The sequence below is a fragment of the Hydra vulgaris genome, chromosome 08, assembly GCF_038396675.1.
Source record: "Hydra vulgaris chromosome 08, alternate assembly HydraT2T_AEP".
Classification (NCBI taxonomy): domain Eukaryota; kingdom Metazoa; phylum Cnidaria; class Hydrozoa; order Anthoathecata; family Hydridae; genus Hydra; species Hydra vulgaris.
The window spans coordinates 62,393,303-62,414,223 of NC_088927.1; the positions used below are offsets into that span (position 1 = coordinate 62,393,303).

General features: G+C 26.1%; 1 protein-coding gene across 3 annotated transcripts in view; it reads left to right on the forward strand.

The window, feature by feature from the left end:
* Nucleotides 1-20,921, forward strand: part of LOC105845159 (fibrocystin-L) — a 133,944-nt gene that overhangs the window by 111,677 nt on the left and 1,346 nt on the right. For all 3 annotated transcript variants that reach the window (XM_065804117.1, XM_065804118.1, XM_065804119.1), the window contains 9 exons: nucleotides 215-391; nucleotides 899-953; nucleotides 1,037-1,938; nucleotides 6,501-8,027; nucleotides 8,522-8,578; nucleotides 8,786-8,980; nucleotides 15,493-15,726; nucleotides 15,869-16,049; nucleotides 19,828-20,088. In XM_065804117.1, coding sequence (XP_065660189.1) covers nucleotides 215-391; nucleotides 899-953; nucleotides 1,037-1,938; nucleotides 6,501-8,027; nucleotides 8,522-8,578; nucleotides 8,786-8,980; nucleotides 15,493-15,726; nucleotides 15,869-16,049; nucleotides 19,828-20,088 — 3,589 coding nt within the window. The remainder of the gene's footprint in view (nucleotides 1-214; nucleotides 392-898; nucleotides 954-1,036; nucleotides 1,939-6,500; nucleotides 8,028-8,521; nucleotides 8,579-8,785; nucleotides 8,981-15,492; nucleotides 15,727-15,868; nucleotides 16,050-19,827; nucleotides 20,089-20,921) is intronic.

Sequence of the window (20,921 nt, forward strand, 5' to 3'; positions counted from 1 at the left end):
ATTTTTATTACGGAAAGGTGCCGACACTGTGGTACCGCCACCCAAATTATTGTATATAATGTATATATATGCATATATATACATATATTTGCTGACCTCGTTTCTATGTTTTATGTATATATTATAACAGTTTCATTATTTTTTAGTGGTTACTGAACATTGTCTTGTGAATAGAAAATATTAATTTTGATGCATACAAGCATTTGTGTTTTAGTTAAGTATGGGAATGACACCAATGCGTGATGTTGGTTTGGAGGAATTTTTTGAACAAAATCTTATTCAAAATTTGGCTGACCTGTTGCAAATTGATAAATCTAAAATTAGAATAATGAGCATTGTTGCAGCAAGTAAGCGAAAACGAAGAGAAACTCAAACACCCATTAATGTTCAGGTAATGTTTATGTTTTGTATATATATATATATATATATATATATATATATATATATATATATATATATATATATATATTCTACAAAATAGAGTGTTCAAAATTCTTTAAAGATTTCTTAAAAGAACAGGGCAATAATAAATTAGTAGAAAATCACTCAACAAAAAAATTTTCATTTAACACTGTATTTCAGAAATCAGAAATGAATGATGAGTCTTCATTGATGATGAGTATTCATTTCTGATGAGTCTTTATTGATGAAACACAGTGTTAACTACAAGTGCATGTTTAAATAACATCTCTGACGTCACACTTAAATAGCCTGATGCCAGGGGCTTCAGTAGATATATCGACTATCTTATAGCTTGCTGCTGCAAAGGAGTGCTACAACACTGACTAAAGAAAGAGAGAGAGTTCTTTATTTACATAAGTAAAATATCTAGATATATAAATAGAACAAGGTTAGAAATTTTTTTTTTTTTTTCAAATTTTTTTGTTATGTATTTTAGTTTGAGATTGGCAATCCACCGAATTCAACAAATTATACTTCAGCCAACGTTACAGGTTTTATTTTAGTTTTATATATATTTTTTCAATAGTTTATTATTTGATTGTATTTAGTAGTTATTATTTTATTTTTCTTACAGCTGCATCTTATAATGAGATCACTAAAGTTGCAGCAGTTTTAGTAGAAAGCTTTCAAACGGGACAGCTTGCTAAATCTCTTTCTGTTGAACTAAATGTCATCAATGTAGTTCAACCGCAACCTTTACCGGTAGCTCCTCCAACGATATTAATCAATACAACTGATAATTCAACTGCACCACCACCGACAGACATTATAAATAATCAAGTTAGTATTGATTACCTAATTCCAAAAACTCTTGTTATGGTAAGTAATCATAGCTCTGAAAGTATTGAGACATTGCAATTTAAAACCCAGCCACAATTTCAACTAAATGACTATGCAAACAAATGGGTTCAAAATGTTGGTTCACAACTTTTACCATGGCAAATTACTGCTAGTTTAATTGAAGGTTTTGGTGATCCCAATGCACAGTTAACTGGAAATACCACAGTTTCCTTTTCTAATGGAACTGTTGTTTTTACTGATCTTGCAATAACTCATAGTGGTTTTGGTTATCGCATTTTATATAAAGTAACTTATCCTGCAGAACAGTCATTTTCATTTGTTCACACTATTTCAGTACTTTCCATTAACAAATTTCCACTCCGTATATTACATGGCAATGAAATTGAAGTGTTTTCTGATGATACTGTACAACCTATTGAAAATGTTGTCATAACAACCATTAATGCTACAAATGATGGAACTTCAGAAATTGCTTATTATATATCAAATGGTGATGACAACAATATATTTAGCATAAATAGCAATGGTAAAATTAGTTTAAAAAAAAGTCCTACACATGGGTTTTATCATTTGACTATACTTGTTCAAGATCAAAAACAAAGAAACACAACATGCTCAGTTTTGATTTTTTTTAAATCCATTAGTGTTAAGTATAGAATTATTGCTGGTAACAAGGTAAGTTTGTTGTTCTATTGTATTCTGTTTGTATTACCCTTACTTGGAAGTGTTGTAAAAATATATAAAACGAAGCATGGCTCATATAGCAAAATTTTATGACACAAAACTTATCAGAGTTTTATATTTAACTTAAGGGTTTGTTAGAACCAACAATCAGACCTTAGAACAATCAGACCTTTTTATATATTATGGAACTTTTAAAAGTTCAAGGGTCTCATGTAACTTGTAACACATGGGTTTTACATATTAAAGAGTTTCAATATAGGTTATACATATTTAGGGGCTTCAATATAGCTTTTTTTTCAATAGCTTAAACCACCTCACAGTAAGCCAGAACTGCCCAAGAATAGCAAAGCTATTTATTGCTTAATAATAGACATATGATATATGTTTGTAGGTGTTTTATGGGCAATTGATTTTCAAGCTCTCTTTTAAGTCTGGTGTGATCCTGACGACACAGATTGTCACGGGATATCACAATATAGCTAATTGAGGTCTAAATGAAGCTATTTTACGTCGAAAAATACAAATCTGAGCATATTTGGTCCCTAGAAGTGGTCATGACTACACATGTAGTCATTTTAGGGTGGTCATGGGTTGCAAGATGGCAATTTCTTTATTTTTGTGTATTTTATAAATTTTCATCTTCTCCACTTCATTCAACAACCAGTTGAATGAAGTTGACTGACAGCCTTCTTTTAATGATTTGGTTGTTTTAAAGTTTTTAACATGTGTCCAGAATGTCAACCAATCTGTTTAAGAAAAATTATTTTTTTAACAAGTTATGTGTGAGCTGTTTGATCAGTGGTTACTTATATTTGCTTTTTCATCAACTTTTTTAATAAAAGCCAACACAGGTTTACCATGCTTAAGGTATTTTTAACCTCACATGTATTATAAAATGTTTTAAGAATTGATGCTTATGATGCTCTAGCTTTAAGCATCAATTCTTAAATTGGGTGCATTTTTAAATTGGGTTGACCATTGTGTATGGTCAACCCAATTCCATGGTCATGGGTTCTTATGTAAGGTGTTGAAAATTTGTAATTATAATAAATTAGGGCCCTGTGAATCAATTTGTTTTGCAAATTGATTGCTTTTTTTATTTGAGATTTAAACAAATAGAAACAAATAAACACAAATTATTAATACAAAAGCTTTAATATTCTACTTTTTTATCTTAATTTTTGATTTTAATGATAATTTAAAATTTGACACTAAAATAAAAAAAACTATTATATTTTACTTTAAAAAAATTGGTGTTTAATGCATTCTAAAAAAATACCAGAACATTCTAGCAACTTTTGCAATAAAAAAATAGTCTGTTCAGAAATCTGGAACTTTATTTCATTCTTTGAACTATTTAAAACTGGAGTTATGCAAAATATTAAATATGGTACCATCTAATAAATCACATCTGCTACAAAAAAAGAATTTTAATAAACTCTTTGAAACAATATTAAAGACTAAGTGTATGCATTGGGAAAACATGAGACAGAAGAGGATTGCAGACTGTATGTACATAGAAAAAAAAATTAAATGAATAAAAGCTTTTAGAGCATGAAGAAACAGATAGTATAAAAAGATATAACTTTGCTTAATGACGAGATACATGATATTGAGTCTTGGTTGATAGAACAAGAGATGATAGCTCATATGAGCATTGGACATGATATTATTTGTATATAAGAGAAAGAGGTGTAACCCTACAACAGGAACCCTAGAGAAATTTCAACTATGCTAATAATTGTTTTTAGATCTTTTCTAGAAAAGAAATAACATTATGAGAAGCACCAGCTAAATTTTGACAACATTATTCCGTTCAGGAAAAAATAAAAGATTTGTAGAGAACGGAATCGGTTGTAAGAAAATTGGGAGCACAATAACAACAGACAATAACCTTGTCAAATGCTTATTTTGCAATGAGTTGTAATGACTTCCATGAGCAATTAGTAGTGAATGGTAATTCAATAAGATGTAAACTGGAACACTCAGTAAGATTGTTGCCTATCATTATTACAGAAATATCATCAATATGTGATAACTGTTGGCAGTAAATAACTGACCGTTGTTTTATTTAAAAATCAACGGCAACTGCAAACCTAAAGTTGTTACAGAAGAGATATCTAATTAAAGATCAACTGTCTGTTTTAAGCAACCGAAAGTGATGGCTTTTTGTCAAGATTGGATCATATAGCTGTGTCATTAGCAAATAAGGCCACTTTAGATTTAATATTAGGGAGATCTATATTATATATATATATATATATATATATATATATATATATATATATATATATATATATATATATATATATATTTCACATATATGTATATATATTTATATATACATATATGTGAAAGACTATACAGGACTAGGGATGGAACCTCAATATAAGTAACTTATAAATTATTGGAAATAATACTGTAGCTAGATAGCAATGTTTTAATAACCTCAAAAATATTTTTGCATACACCATAAAAGACGAGTATTTCGAGAAAGAATAAGAAGGTGAAAATCTTCTAGTAAAGCTGCTATTCTTAAAAAGAATAAAAACTTCTATTTCTGCCTGAATCCAGGAGATTGATTAGGAACGCAATTATCAGTGGAATGATACAAAAAATCAGCCCAAAGACACAAATATAATCATGAAAGAAATCTCATGTTTAATATAGTAATAAGATGTGCAATGATAGAGTCTGAAAAAGAACTACAAGAAAAACATTTCATTAAGACCAGAGCACGATTTAAATCACAAGGAGAGCAAGGAGAATTTGTGCACAAGCTAGGATTAGAGTTATACCATGAATATTTGTAAAAATAGATTGAAACAATTAAGTGGTGATGTATCATATTTGATTTAATCATCAAACTTTATCAAATATGAATCATAGTGCATGACATGTTAAGCAATGTTAGGCAGTTGCTTCAGTTTCACTAATTAATTCATAATTGTAAGAAAGAGGTCTTTATGTGGCTCAACAATGTACCCCAAACGCACTAACAAAGACACCAACCATACACAACATTGTGCTAATAATAATAAGTAATACTTAGGTATTTTGCATCTGTTGATGGAAAGTATCAAAGCATTACTCTCTGATAAGTAATACTTTGATTACCTCTCTGAGCTACTACAGAGTTTAAGAAATCTGTTGATCCATTGAAATTCAAAAATCCAAGAAATCTGTTGAAACATTGTAACAAAGGTTTATTGCTATGTCAGCATAATAGTTAAAGAAATAGAGACTCCAAGGTTGAGGTATTTTAAATCAAAGTTAATTTCTCCTTGGCTTTGCAAAAAAAAACAAGTCAGGGTGATCATGGTGATTCTGAATAATTTTTTTCTTCTTTATGTTGTTTTTGGCGTTTGATATTGTAGTGGTTTTATTTAATATTTTTGTTGTTATTGCTACATTTTATTGAAAACCTGTTTATTTGATTGGTTAGCAACATTTGATCTAGGTATCTATGACAGTGTTATACTTTGTGTGGATTTGTTGTTTTTATGATTTTATATATATTTCAATGTCTAATTATATATATAATCTTATATATATTTATATATATATATATAAATATATATATATATATATATATATATATGTTTTTAATTTTACTTTAAATTTGTTATAGTATATGGTATTGAATTCACATCTCTCACTTATTCTATCCTTATTATTTCTTCAAAAATATTGAAAAATAACGAGGATATTGCTGTTTGTAGTGAAGTTCTTTTTTACTGTAGTATGGAGCAGGCGTAAATCACAGGTAAAGCATAAATGGTGATGTTTATCTGACGGGATAAACTAGGTTTTGATGCTGAGCCTCCCTCAAAACGTCAGTATTAATAAACATGATTCTGAGGACAAGTTTATTACCACCACTACATAAATTATGATTACACAAAAGCAATAATGTTATTTCTTTATCTTATACCTCCTATCATTTTATATTTATTAGTTTTAAATATTGACATATCTATGCATATGTATATTTTTTTTAAAGTAAGTTAAACTTTTGTAGTTAATGGTTTATGGTTACTTATTTGTCCTATTTTGTTTAAGGTACACTTAAAAAATAAAATTACTGTCGACTGTGATTTGCGTATAAGCTTTTTCTTCTTTAAAGAAATCTGTGTTTATTCTAAAAATCTGTTTGTTTTTCTTTGTTTTTATTACTTATCCTAAATTAAATAAAAAGTTTTTTCAGTAAAAATGTTTCATATTTCTCTGTTAGCTTTCATTACTTAGTCTAGTTTAAACACCGCAGATTACCTACATCAATTATAACAATAATAGATTTTTCTGAACGAAATGCAAAATTGTTAAATCAGGCAAAATATAGCAAAAAAAGAGTTCAATTTGCATTCTGATTTTATAATATAGAAGAATTTCTTTAAGCTAGTGATACAGTTCAAAATTTGATTTGAAATTAAAAATATTAATTCATTTAATAATAAATAGACATTACCTCTTAAACCAAATATTTTATATTATCTGCATATTTATTTTTTATTGTACTATTACTTTAATTTTATGCATTTTTTAATTATTAGACCAACAATTTAAGTGAGTTTCAAAGCAACACAACTGTTCCATTTTATATCGTGGTTGGATGGGAACCTTTACTAGCTTTTGATGTTGAAATAAACTTTCAATCATCCGTTTATGCTGATTTTGTTGAGAGCGACTACAGCTTTGTCAGTTCAACTAATCTTACAAAAAGATTTATTGGTGTACTTGGTTTTTCAGAACTAAATCGAGGTTTTATTAAGTTTGCTGTCATGAGGTTAATCAATACACAAAATATCACAAAGTCAAGTTTTCAATTTTCTTTAAACAAATTTGTTGATCAATCTCTAAACCAAATAAAATTCATGCCAGGTTGTCAAGAAAACATAACATATGATATACATAAAGATTGTTCATTTGATATACTTGATGTTGCACGTTTGAGTTATTATCAACATTTATACGGCACTGTTGTTGTTGATTCTACTAACTTTAATATGGATACAGATCTGAATGGATTTATTGATAAAGAAGATGTCATGAACATTTATGACATTTATATTGGAAACAATGATGCTATTTTAGATATTCAGTTTAAAGAACCTTCTGAGTCTTCAGGATGCCAGTTTTTGATGACAGTAATATCAAAACATTTTGATGTAGATAGCTGGAAAAAACCTAATTCAGATTTGTTTGCTGTAATCACCTACCACAGTAATATTGTTCATGAACAGCTAATACAGTCAAACATCAATATATTATATAACTACTCCTTTAAAGTAGATAGCAAAATAAAGTTTGTTGACATTGTTTCTATGAACAAAAGTTTGGATGGATATTTCCTTAGTGTAACTGACTGGCAAATTCATGTTGAAAACGCAGGTGTTTCTTTTTATCAAATTCCACCTGTTTTAATTGTAAATAAAATTTACTACTCTCCTAGAAGAATAATAAATACTTTCAAAAAAAAGTTTGATTTAAACAGTGAGAAGAAAGTTGTTGCTTTAGATTCAGGTTTAATTCTAAATTTAGAAAGCACTTTTAGTCCTCAGCTGACTTTAACATTTAGTAAAACAAGTCACAGATGCAAAACTCCATCAGTTTCTGCAAACATTAAAATCATGTTTGAATATGACTATGACTTGCATGTGCTTCCAAATAAAGATTTATTTGAAAGTCAGTTTAAATTGTTTTATGAAAAGTATGAATACTATAATAACCATCGGGTTGTCACAGTTACAATGATTAATGCAACGAAAGGAAGTATTTATATTATTATGGATATCTTGATGGACAAGGTAAATCAAAATACATTTGCAGATAGTTTGTTTTCAGATTTAAGTAATGGTAAATTAGTGTTTGAATATAATGGCGCTTTATTGAAAGCTTCCAGCTATTTGTCTGTCAATGGAACAACTATGCAACAAAAAAATGCTGTAAGCTCTAACTCATGGAAGGTTGCAGTAGCAAGTTTATGTGTAGCTTTTTTTGTTGGAATTACTTGTGTTTTACTTTATTTAAGGTATAAATCAAAACTTAGGAAGAAGATACTTGGAAAAGCTGAACAAAAGGTAATAAAACATAGATGTTTATATAAACAAAAATTTATATGATATATATAGTTTATAAAATTAAAAAATAAAAATAATATTAATAAATGGAAATGAGTTTATGATTAATTAACACAATAAAATTAGTACATAAATGTAAAAATATAAACAGATTAATGGTTATTTAAACATCTATTTAGATATATATTTTAATTATAAGAAATTATATATATATATATGTATGTATATATATATATATATATATATATATATATATATATATATATATATATATATATATATATATATATATATATATATATATATCTTTGTATGTATGCAACAAAAAATTAATACTTAACTAATAATTGAAAATATAAAGGTATAAAAAAATAAAAGGAAAAAGATAATAACAATAAAAATAATACAAGATAAGTTAATAACATTTTTAAAGATACTAATACATTTTTTACTTTATGGAAATAAATATTTCTTTTTTTTTTATATGTTTTTAGTGTGATGAGCATAACATGTTTGAAAAAACAAACAGTGATCTATCCAACTTAAATATGGTACACTAATTTATTTTATTTAATGTAAAAGTGTGATATTAGTTTAGTAATTAATATTAATTTATAAATTGTGAATAAATATTTATTTTATCAGTGTAAATAAAATATTATTTTAGTGAATTAACTATTGTTTAAAATTTTATTTTAGACTTTAACAATACATTTATAAGATGTTTTCAGTTAACAAGTAGACACTTTATTTTTTAGGGTTCTAAAATTTCAATAAAAGAAGATAAATGGCTTCACCAAAAATTTTTTGTTGCTTCACAACCTTCTATTTCTAAAATTGAAACAGAAAATGAAACTGAAAATGAAATTGAAAATGAAAATGAATCTGAAAGTGCAAGTGAAAATATGTTAGAAAGTTCTTCTGCTACATTAATGAATCTAGTTGATAGAGAGGTTATTTTTTTGTTGATAGAGAGGTTATTTTTTTGTTGATAGAGAGGTTATTTTTTTAACAACTGTTTAAATGAAATCTGGAGTTGAATAATATTTTATTCAGTGTTTTTTGAAAAGAAATAAGAATAAAATTAAGAATACAAATAAAATAAAAATAAATTTGATAAAAGTTTATGATAATTGTAATGAGATAAAAACCAAATTTTGACTTTTTATGTTTGAATGACTTTAAAGCTCATAAGACATGTGATTTATGGATTTTCTATATAAAAAATTGTACTTGTTTATATGCATGTAAAAAATAGATAAGTTTTTTTACTAATTTATAGAAAGAATGTCTATACATCAAAAAATTTAAATTAAAGAAAAATATTTTACAGGAACTTATAATTAATTATACGAGAGCTGAAGTTATTTTGCAACCAGAAAGTTGCATCAACTAAATTAGAAATTAAAAATTAATTATGCAAAGAGTTCTTTAGAATTAGGATAATTTTAAATTATTATTATTAATAATCTACAATAGAAGTAGTTAGCTTCTATGAACTGGACATCTAGCGATGCCCTGCTGTAGTAGACTTTAATCTAGTGGAGAGACAAAAATTATTGTATTTGTTTTTAAATTCATTGACAGAATGAGGAAACAACGGAAGAAAACAAGGCATTCCATTGGGATGCAATTCTATTAGGTAAGAAGTGAAATGTTGATGCAAGTTATTTGAAATTTCTCTGACAATGGTATGGTTGTGGATTTTGTTTTGTAAGTTTCCTGCAGGATAATTTGAAAAATAATTAGGTGTTATATTTGAATTTAGTAACTTGACTTCATTAAAATTCTTGTAGATTTTGAAATACTGAATCAAATCGCCTCTCATTCATCTTTTTGAAAGCGGTGTTAATCCCAAATTTGCCAATCGAGATTCATAGTTCATATTTCTTAATTGAGGAACAAGTTTAGTTGCTATGCATTGAATTTTTTTGAGTCTCAATATCTTTCATTAAATAGGGGTTCCATACTGGAGCGCAAAATTCATGCAGTGGACGAACATAGGTAGTATATGGTTTTAAAAATATAATAGGATTCCAGTTAATAAAAGTTCTTTCAGGAATACCAAGCATCTGGTTAGCTTTTAATGCTGCATTACTTATTTGATCAGACCACTTAAGTTTGTTGTTGAAATAAATTCTTAGTGACTTTTCAATATCAACATTTTCAAAAGGAATAAGAGTGTTTGCTGAGTTAAGCATACCAAAAGAGTAGTTTTAACCACCATAAAAGCTTATTACTTTGCATTTATTTTTATTAAATTCCATGCCCCAAAGTTTAGACCAATTTTGTAAGAGATCGATATCTTTTTGGACTAGTTCTAGATCAGATGAACTTTTGATTTTTGCAATTAATAGAGTGTCATCAGCAAATAACTTATAGAAATTAGATAAAAACTCAGGCATTAATAAAAATAAAAAACAAAAGTGGAGTGATAACCGAGTCCTGAGGAGCTCCACTCAATACATCTATCCAATCAGAAGAGAGTTTACCAAGAATAACATGTTGTTTTCTATTGCTCAAAAAATCTTTTATTCAATTAAGGATCATGTCACTGAAACTGTATCTTTTTAGTTTTAGGAGAAGAATGTGAGACTCAATCAAAAGCTTAAGTGAAGTCTAAAAGAACTAGTAGTGCAGAGCGCAATCATTAAGAGCTTTGGTAATAATGTCAAATACTTCTAAAAGATTAGCCGTACACAAACGATTTTGAACAAATCCATGTTGATGATAGGATAATAAATTGGAGGTGTACAAATGGTCTCCCATAAAGTCGCAAAGTAACTTTTCCATAACCTTACAAACAACAGAAGTAAGTGAAATAGGTCAACAGTTTTCTGGATCAGTACGACAACCTTTCTTGTGAATGGGTACTTATTTGCAAGCTTCTAATATGATGGAACTTGACCAGAAACTATGGAGCATTTAAATATAAGTGAAAGTGGCCTACTGAAACTAGTTGAGCAACTTTTTAAAACATAAGAGTGTATACCATCAATACCCACAATAATAATCTATAATAGATTATTCATTTGTTTTTACTTTATAAAGAATCTTCACTACTAGGGATTTTAATACTGGTTATCACTTAACCAGTAAATACCTAAATTTGGATCAAGTTTTTTACCGATAAGTTTTTGTAATTTACTGGTAAATCAAGCTTTTTGCTATGTAAGGGTTGTTTTAATTTCTAATTGCTGAATATTTATATCTAATAAAGAACATACTATAAATATTAAATAAACTATTTATTTTCTTGTCAAAAGATTAAAAATTAAAAATATAAAAGTGTAAAGCATTCTTTTGCTTGAACGCCTCTGATTTATGTGTTAAAAAGAAATATAGAAGAACGCGCAAAAGAGCCGGCGGTTGCAATAGCATCGAAATTTACTTCTTTTATCAAAATAAGAGACAATTCTCTTAAAGCTGTACTTTCAAGAATGATTGCACAAGATGACACTCCTTTCAATAAATTTTGTACATTTGAAGATTCAAAGATGTTACACAAAACAATAGGGTACATAGAATTACCGAAACTGCCCAAAACCATTCAAAAAAAAGTAATAGGTTATGTCAATAAAATAAGGAAATAAGTTGTAAAAGAAATTTCACAGAATCAGCTCAATAAAAAAGTTTATAGCCTTACCACAGATGAATGGACATCAAATAAAAACTTCCGGTAAATAAGTATTATTCATGGAAATGATGGTAATTTTTGGAATCTTGGATAGACTTGGATTTATGGATCCACACCTGCTGAGGTATGCGTAGAACTAATTGAAAAGAAGCTTAAAGACTTTAATATAGCTTTGTCAAATATTGTGTGCATAATATAAGACGGAGCTGCCATTAACAAGAGAACAGTAAAGTTACTTAATTAAAACCATCAGTTATATATCGTACATGGCATACAATTGGCAATCATAAAAGTACTTTATAATATTAGTTCAACAGATTTACAAGATGTTAATGAACATGATGGTAATGTATTACTTAATGTTGATTCTGATTATTAGGAAATTGAACTTGAAAATTTTGAAGTAGACCACAAAGATATCAACACTACCCAACTTGTTCTACAAAACACAGAGCTAAATTCTTTAATTACAAAAATTCGGAAAGTTGTAAAATTTATCAGAAAATCACCAACCAGAAATTATAAACTACTGCAAAAATGCATTAAAGGAACTGTCAGAAAAGAACTTTTTTTAATTTTTGACTGTAAAACTAGATGGATTAGTTTATTAAGCATGCTGGAAAGATTTTTAAAACTTAAAGATGCTTTTCGAAAAATTCTGATAATTTTAAAAATTAACATTGATTTTAATAAAAAGGTTAATTTATATGTAGACAATCTTACATTAAAATTTATGTTATACAAGTTAAGTAACCAAAACACTTTTTTAAGTATTGTTTTAAAAAATGAATTAATAAGTTGTATTAAAGAAAGAAGAATGATAATTTCAGACGTCTCACACTATATAGCAGACCCTAATGATATTATTTCTGTTAAAGACAATTATGGCATTTTAAATATCAGCAGTAAAGCTGTAGTTATTAAAACTATTGTAAAAATATTTGGTACATTAATGCGAATCAGGTTCAGATATAAATAACAATCTCATTACTGTTAAATCAAATACTGATTTTTTATGAAGGCAAAACTTCATATTTTTCTTTAAAAACAATTGGACAAGAATAAAGGAGTAACTGTTTTAGAAAAAAGTTAAAAAAGGTTTTAACACAAAAGGTGTAAAAGAAGTTATAAAAAAGAGTTGGAGTACTTTCAATAAGAAAATATACAAGGGAAGTACATTCAAATAATTTTTGACTATTTGTTGACCATTCATCCAACAAGTGTTGAACCTGAAAGAGTATTTTCAGGAGCTGGGCTAATTTGAACTAAAATTAGAACTTGATTAGGAGACAAGACATTGGATAGTTTAAGCTTTCTATGAAGCTACTTCTTAAAAAATGATAATTGATAAAAGTTGTATTGATTTATTGATATATAAAGTTTATCGGTAATTTACCGATTTACAGGTATTACAATTTTCAAATTACCAGTAAATCAAAAAGTCGGTAAATATACAATCCTTATTCACTACTACCATGATAACTTCATACAGAATCTTCACTACTACCATGATTACTTTATAAAGAATCTTCACTGCTACCATGATTTAGTATATTAATTAGACATCCAAAACAAAGATATAGATATAGATAAAGATTAAACAAGATAAAAAAAGATAAAGATAGATTATAATAATGATAACAAAAGAACAATAATAATAAATACATCAACATGATGGAACATGGAGCAACAATAATTAAAGATATGCATATAATTTATCAGATATATATATTCAAATAAAAATTTGTATATATATATATATGTATATATATATATGCATATATATATATATATATATATATATATATATATATATATATATATATATATATATATATATATATATAATATATATATAGATCTATAGTTTGTTGGCTTTAGGAAGAGCGGAAGGAAAAAAGTGATTCTTACGCCAACACATACGTCACTTTTAATTACTTTTGACTTTCGTCCAACATTTCCGTGTTGGACGAAAGTCAAAACCATTAATTTAATTACAAATTAATTGTTATATAAAAAAACCACAAAAACGCAAATTTAATTGACCAGAATGTTTTTAAAAACATTCTGAATGTTTTTAAAACATTCTGAATGTTTTTAAAAATATAAACCATGTTTTTATTTTTATTTTTTTTAATAAAATGTTTTTATTTTTATTTTTTTTAATAAAATGTTTTTATTTTTATTTTTTTTAATGTAAATCATGCGCGGAGTGTTGCTACATCGACTATCTTATAGCCTGACTCGCAAGGTAGTGTTGCTACATCGACTATCTTATAGCCTGACTTGCAAGGGAGTGCTGCTACATCGACTGACAAATAGCCTGACTCGCAAGGGAGTGCTGCTACATCGACTGACAAATAGCCTGACCCGCAAGGGAGTGCTGCTACATCGACTGACAAATAGCCTGACCCGCAAGGGAGTGCTGCTACATCGACTGAGGGTTTGGTTGGGGCAGGCAGTCTATCATTATTAAAAAAAAAAATTCCGGTCTTGCATTTTAATTTTTACTTTTTGTCAACAAAATATGGAAAAAACTTTCGGACAACATCTAAGGGTTCTATATATATATGTATATATATATATATATATATATATATATATATATATATATATATATAAATATATATATATATATATATTTAAACAACTTTAAAAGGTATTCTACACAATAGAGTGCTCAATGTTCTTAAAAGAACAGAGCAATTATATATTAGTAGAAAATCACTTAACTAAATTTTTTTCCATTTGACACTGTGTTTCATCAACATTTTCTGATGAATCTTTGTTGATGAAACACAGTGTCAAATGGAAAAAAATTTAGTTAAGTGATTTTCTACTAATATATATATATATATATATATATATATATATATATATATATATATATATATATATATATATATATATATATATATATATATATATATATATATATATACATACATATATATATATATATATATATATATATATATATATATATATATATATATATATATATATATATACATATATATATATATATATATATATATATATATATATATATATATATATATATATATATATATATATATATATATATATATATATATATATATATATATATATATAGATATATATAAGAAGTTTTGGTTGTGTGCAAAATTACTACTAAAAAAAACACTTAAAAAAAAATTATAAAATCATTTAAAAATAATAATATTCCGGAATTTTTTAAATGTAAAAAAAAATGTACAAAAAAGTTATTTTAAAGTAGAAAATTTTTGTTTTGTTTTTTCCTGTACTCTGTCCTAATTCTTTAGCAACTTAAATAAATCTGTAATTTTATTTTTTTTATACAACATTATTTATATCATAAAATAATATAAATAAAACATTATATATAGAACATTAACTCTAAGGGATTATTTTGAAAAATAAAAGTTAACAAACAAATAACAAAATCCTTTAGATAAAAAAAAATTAAAATTAAAATGAAGTAAAAAGTTTGAATGACAAAGAAAATGAAATGCAAAAACACAGGTTCGAATAAATTAAAGGCAAAAAGGAAAGAAAAATGTTTAATATTATTATTCAGAAATTTTTACTGACTACTTGGAGCTAAATTTCACAGAATGTGATTACAACAGTATAATATAATTTAATTTTATTTAAACCAATTAAAACAATATAATATGGTTTGTCATGTTTAAGTAATTGGAAAAATAAAAAAGAATAGAAAAAAAGGAAAAGCAAGAATTAAATAAAAATAGAATAAAAAAGGCAAAAAAATATTTTAATTTTATTTGCTTTATTTTATTTGTTTTTTTTCGTTTATATTAGGAAGAAAAAAATGTATTGAGTAATAAAAAATTTGCATTTGTAAATTATGGCTATGATCAAACAGTTCTTCCAGAAAATGTTATCAGGTCCACAAGCTCAATTAAAACACAATCAGAGGACAGCACAGTGAATCATAGAATTACAAGTAGATCTCTAAAGAATGTGAGAGATGTTTTTACCAGTGAGGAATGCTTGCGAATTGATGCGAAAAAGAATGATGAGCAAGATAAAATGGTAACATTTTTATGATTTAGCAAATTATATTAAATGATGTAAGTTTTATCTTATCTATAAAATCCAGTAATAAAGAATTTTTATAACATATAAACCAGATTAAAAAAATTTAATTAAATAAGATTTATATAATTTTGTGCAGTATTCTGAGCCACCTAAAAGGTATGGAGTTCTTTCTCCATTGGCAACTTCTTCAATGTCTACCAATTTAACTGGTACAGTACCTCCAATTAATAAAGTAAATAATGCAGAAGCTCAGACGAATCATGATCCACATTACAACTCTTCAATGACATTACCAGGAGAGATTACTATTAACAAAGGTATGTTACAAACAATTAATATACTTATATTTATTGCAGACATTCAAGCATTATTCAAAAATTTAAAAAGTGCAAATTATTGAAGAGACTTATTCTTAGTCGGAGTTTTGCCAAATGCCGACCCTAATTCCAAGGGTTGGTATATATATATATATATATATAAATATATATATATATATATATATATATATATATATATATACATATATACATACATATACATATATATATATATATATATATATATATATATATATATATATATATATATATATATATATATATATATACATAGAGAGAGAGAGGTATAGATGTAGATATATATATATAAAGATGTATGTATGTATGTATATATATATATATATACATATACATATACATATATATATAAAAATATTTATATGTATATATATATATATATATATATATATATATATATATATATATATATATATATATATATATATATTTGTGTGTGTGAAATAAAATAAAGTAAAACAATTTTGTTTAATGTATATATATATATATATATATATATATATATATATATATATATATATATATATATATATATATATATATATAAATTAGTAAAAACACTAATCTAATTTTTTCTTTCTTCTACACAGTGTTTCTCCATCAGTAGGTTCATCAGGAAGAATGTCTAAACATTAAAAAATTTCAAATTATAGAAAAAAATTATTTCACAGGAAGTTGGTAATTGTTAAAATTAATTATGTAATAACTGTAGTATTTTGCAACCAGGAAGTTGCATTAACTGCATTAGATAATTAAAAATTCATGAAAAGGATTCTTTAGAATTTGGATAAATTTGGACTGGTCATTCGATTTTATAGTTTTTTAAAAGGAACTTATTTTCATGTCTGCATTTAGAGATTAATTCTGATTTTTTATTCAGTAAATTTTCTTGATCTAAATGAGTAATAATTTCAAATTTTTCTTGTAAACATAGTATACATTTTTTGGAAATATTATTATAGGCAGGCACAGTTTTTAGGATAGACCAGTCTAATTTAAAATTAATATTTTTTTCTTTTAGTTGCCAAATATATTTAGACAGCATAGTCTCTTTTGAGTATTTTTTATGTTTAAAAGATTGTTTGTGATTGGCATAACATTTTTTCCATTTGCCCTCGGTTAAGCTAATATATTGTTTATCAGGGTTGTTTTGCGAGGAAACAATGCATTTGTAAATAATATTTTTTGATAAGCATTTGCCATTCATAGGGCAGTCAAGTTTTTGCTTGCAGTTACAATTTTCAGTATTTTTTTCTTTGAGAAATTCATTTTTTTTAATCAATGCAAAATTATGGCCTTTTATAATTCTTTCAATATTTTTTGTACAGCTATAGCTCACTTTAGAGGGAGGGAAATGTATATATATATATACATATATTATATATATATACATATATTATATATATATATATATATATATATATATATATATATATATATATATATATATATTATATATATATATATATATATATATATATATATATATATATATATATATATAGAGAGAGAGAGAGAGAGAGAGAGAGAGAGAGAGAGAGAGAGAGAGAGAGAGAGAGAGATTGATATATAGATATATATATAAACTCTATATAGAAAGATATATATCTCTATGTTGATGGATATTTCAATCTGATTCCTTAAGTCTCCAATAACCATTGGCTTTGATTAGACATATACTTACGCATCAATTTTCCTGTTGGTCATGAAATCAAGTTTGAATCCTCTGACCATTTATTTATGTGTTTTTGTTTAGAACCTCTTCACTCAATTACCTATCTGTTTGTTATTAACTGTTTTTCTTCTTCTCAAGGAGAAACATTTCTTTTGGTATTATCTCTGATCGTATTAACTGTGCTTTTTCTCTTTATCTATCAGTCAATATTGCTGTTATTGGTGACTTTAATGCTCATCACACTGAATAGCTTGGCTGTAGTACCGCTAACCCTGCCAGTTCAAAAGCTCAAGTCTCAAAGCTCATAACTTTTGTATTTCTCTTACTCAGATTTTTGTGACTTCAGATACTTTGTGACTCGTTTTCCAGACAACCCTAATCACTAAACTTAACTCCTTGATTTTTGCCTTATTTCTGACCCTAACCTGTGTTCAGTTTCTCCTTGTATTTCTTTAATTGGTTAGAACCATGTAATGATTTCTCTAAACCTTTTATTTTTTGCTTTTTCGTCCAACCTTATCATCACGCTACTTACTACTACCATAACGCAACCTGGGATTCTTCTCATAATTTTTATTGTGGCAATGTTATTCGCTTCTCTGCACCTCCTATATAATTTCTTGGATCCAGGTAGATATGTTACTTTTATTTATAGCTTATAGTAGGTTTATATTTTGTAAATTTTTTTATTCCAGCTGACTTGTCAAAAAAAAAGTGAGGTTCGTAATAGAGGTAAATAAAAAGATTTTATTTGCTGATAACACAATTATATATTCTCGTTTTGATAAGTCATCACATTTTAATTACTTACAACAGGCAGCTGATCTTAAAATTGATCTCTCTTGTTTGACAGCTTGGGATTTGCAATGGCTTGTGAATTTTGAAAAACATTAACAAAACTCAGTTATTTACTGCAAACAATTATTAAAATATTTTTGATGTTGCTAAGTCCTTTACTTAACATCTTTATGGATTATTATATACTACTGACCTCTCATGATAACCAATGCAATCGAATTCAATGTTTGCACCTGCTAAGGTTACCTCTCTTTATTGTGTTTGCTGTTTCCTTACTCCTAATTTCATTATCTGCCTCTACAATTCTTTTATTTGTCCCTGTATAATATACTGTTGTTTTATTTGGGCTGGTTTCTTTAAAGATACTCTTTCAAATTCCAAAAGCTATAATATATGTAAATGTAGTTAATGTAGTTAATTATACTCTTTCAAATTCCAAAGCTTGAGCTACTATGCCATCATTGTAAGGCTGCATATTTTTCACTTTTCTACAAATATTATAATCTTTAGTTTTTTTTGTCAACTAAAACTTATTCAGCTTGACATTCAGCAAAGTTGCATTCTTTTATTGCATCTGTATCTTCATGCTCAAAAATATTTAATTTATCTATTACCTTGTTTCTTTTCTTATACATCAATGGTTTTTTCTCCCATCATATTTTTCTGACTTTTTTTTTAAGTCTTCTGTCACCTGTTTTCTTTCTCCTTAACAATATTCTTTGTTGTATCTTTCAGTATTTATATATATTTCTATATATATATATATATATATATATATATATATATATATATATATATATATATATATATATATATATATATTATAAGTTTTTATAACAAGAATTAAAATTTATTAATTCAAGTTGTAAGAAGAAGGTCAAAATTTTATTATCAAGCTTTACTTATTAGCTTATCTTTTATATTTTTGTTTTTTCTTTCTTTTTTTTATTATTTTTTAAAATGTATATAATTTTTTGATGATTTATTAAAATATATATAAACAGGTATATCAACTTGCTTCTCCGCGCAGCGGCCCTGTTCGTCAAGGTTCGTGTTTCTGATTTATAGAGTTGGGAGAGGGTTATAACCAGTAGTAATAGCCTCCTCATCTGTTGTGGCCTTCTTGGCCTTAGGGAGGTGAATTACAAAAAAAAAAAAAAAAATTTGCCTATAATATATGTATAAACAAATTTAATGCTTTTATTTATATAAATGCATATACTCGTTTATTATATAATTGTTAACTGAATTATTCTAATTCTTCAGATGAAGGTATGCGGTTATTGGAAATTTTTCAGATGACAGATGGCGCTTTTTCTTCTTTCCAGTATGCTGGTGTAACTCGTGTTAATATAGATAACTCATTGTCTTTTCTTCGTCCATTAGTTAAAAAAGCAATCGGAAGTGAGTTGGATTTTGTGTTTGTTTCATCACATAAAAAGACATTTCATCCAGCCACTGAGAAAACAGTTCTTGTACGCGATGCATTTAAAAAGCAAATCAAAGTGAAGATGATAACCAAAGATGGTAATTTTATAATTTCATTTTTTTATTAAATCATTTTCAGGTTTTAATTCAATAAACTGTTTGAAGTTAAGAGGATTTGATCCTACATTTGATTCACTTAAAATTTCACTAGATTTAAAAAAGACATTTCAATATCGTTATTTGTATTTAAATTAAATATTGCAATTTATAACTTTTAAATTATCATCATTATTTTTACAATAAAAAATATTATCAATATTGTCATTACTTAAATTAATAATAATAAGGTTTTCTATTTTGTTTTTTTCAAAAGTCTTCTATTCTTTCAAATAGATTTTTTTTTTCTGTAACCGTTATTCTTAAGAACAACTTTGAACCTTTTGTCATTTAATAGGAAAAAATTTTGTAACAGAACGAGTATTATTTACTGTTCAACAATGATGTACATTGATATGACTGTTCATATTTTTATATTAATACTAATGAACATTAGAAACATTTCAAAAACTTATAAATGAACATCATTAGTAGAAATTACCAGACATTACAAGTAGAAACATTCAACATTCAATTATTTTTTCCCTCAAAATACCAAAATTGTCATTAAAATTGCATTACATCGTCTGCACTTAGTATATGTGTGCTAGTTATAGATTGTGATGTAGTTTGTGATTGTACATTTAAATGTAACTAATATATATCAGAATATAAACAACTTTATCTTCATAAGATCTATTATTGGTAATTTTTCAGATGAGTCATTGGCCCTTTATTTGCTATTTTTTTACTGATTGTGGTGATTATTTTTGTTACGAGATAGATCTGAAACTTTTTAACCACCCTTCTTTGAGTAATTCTATAACAACTTTCTA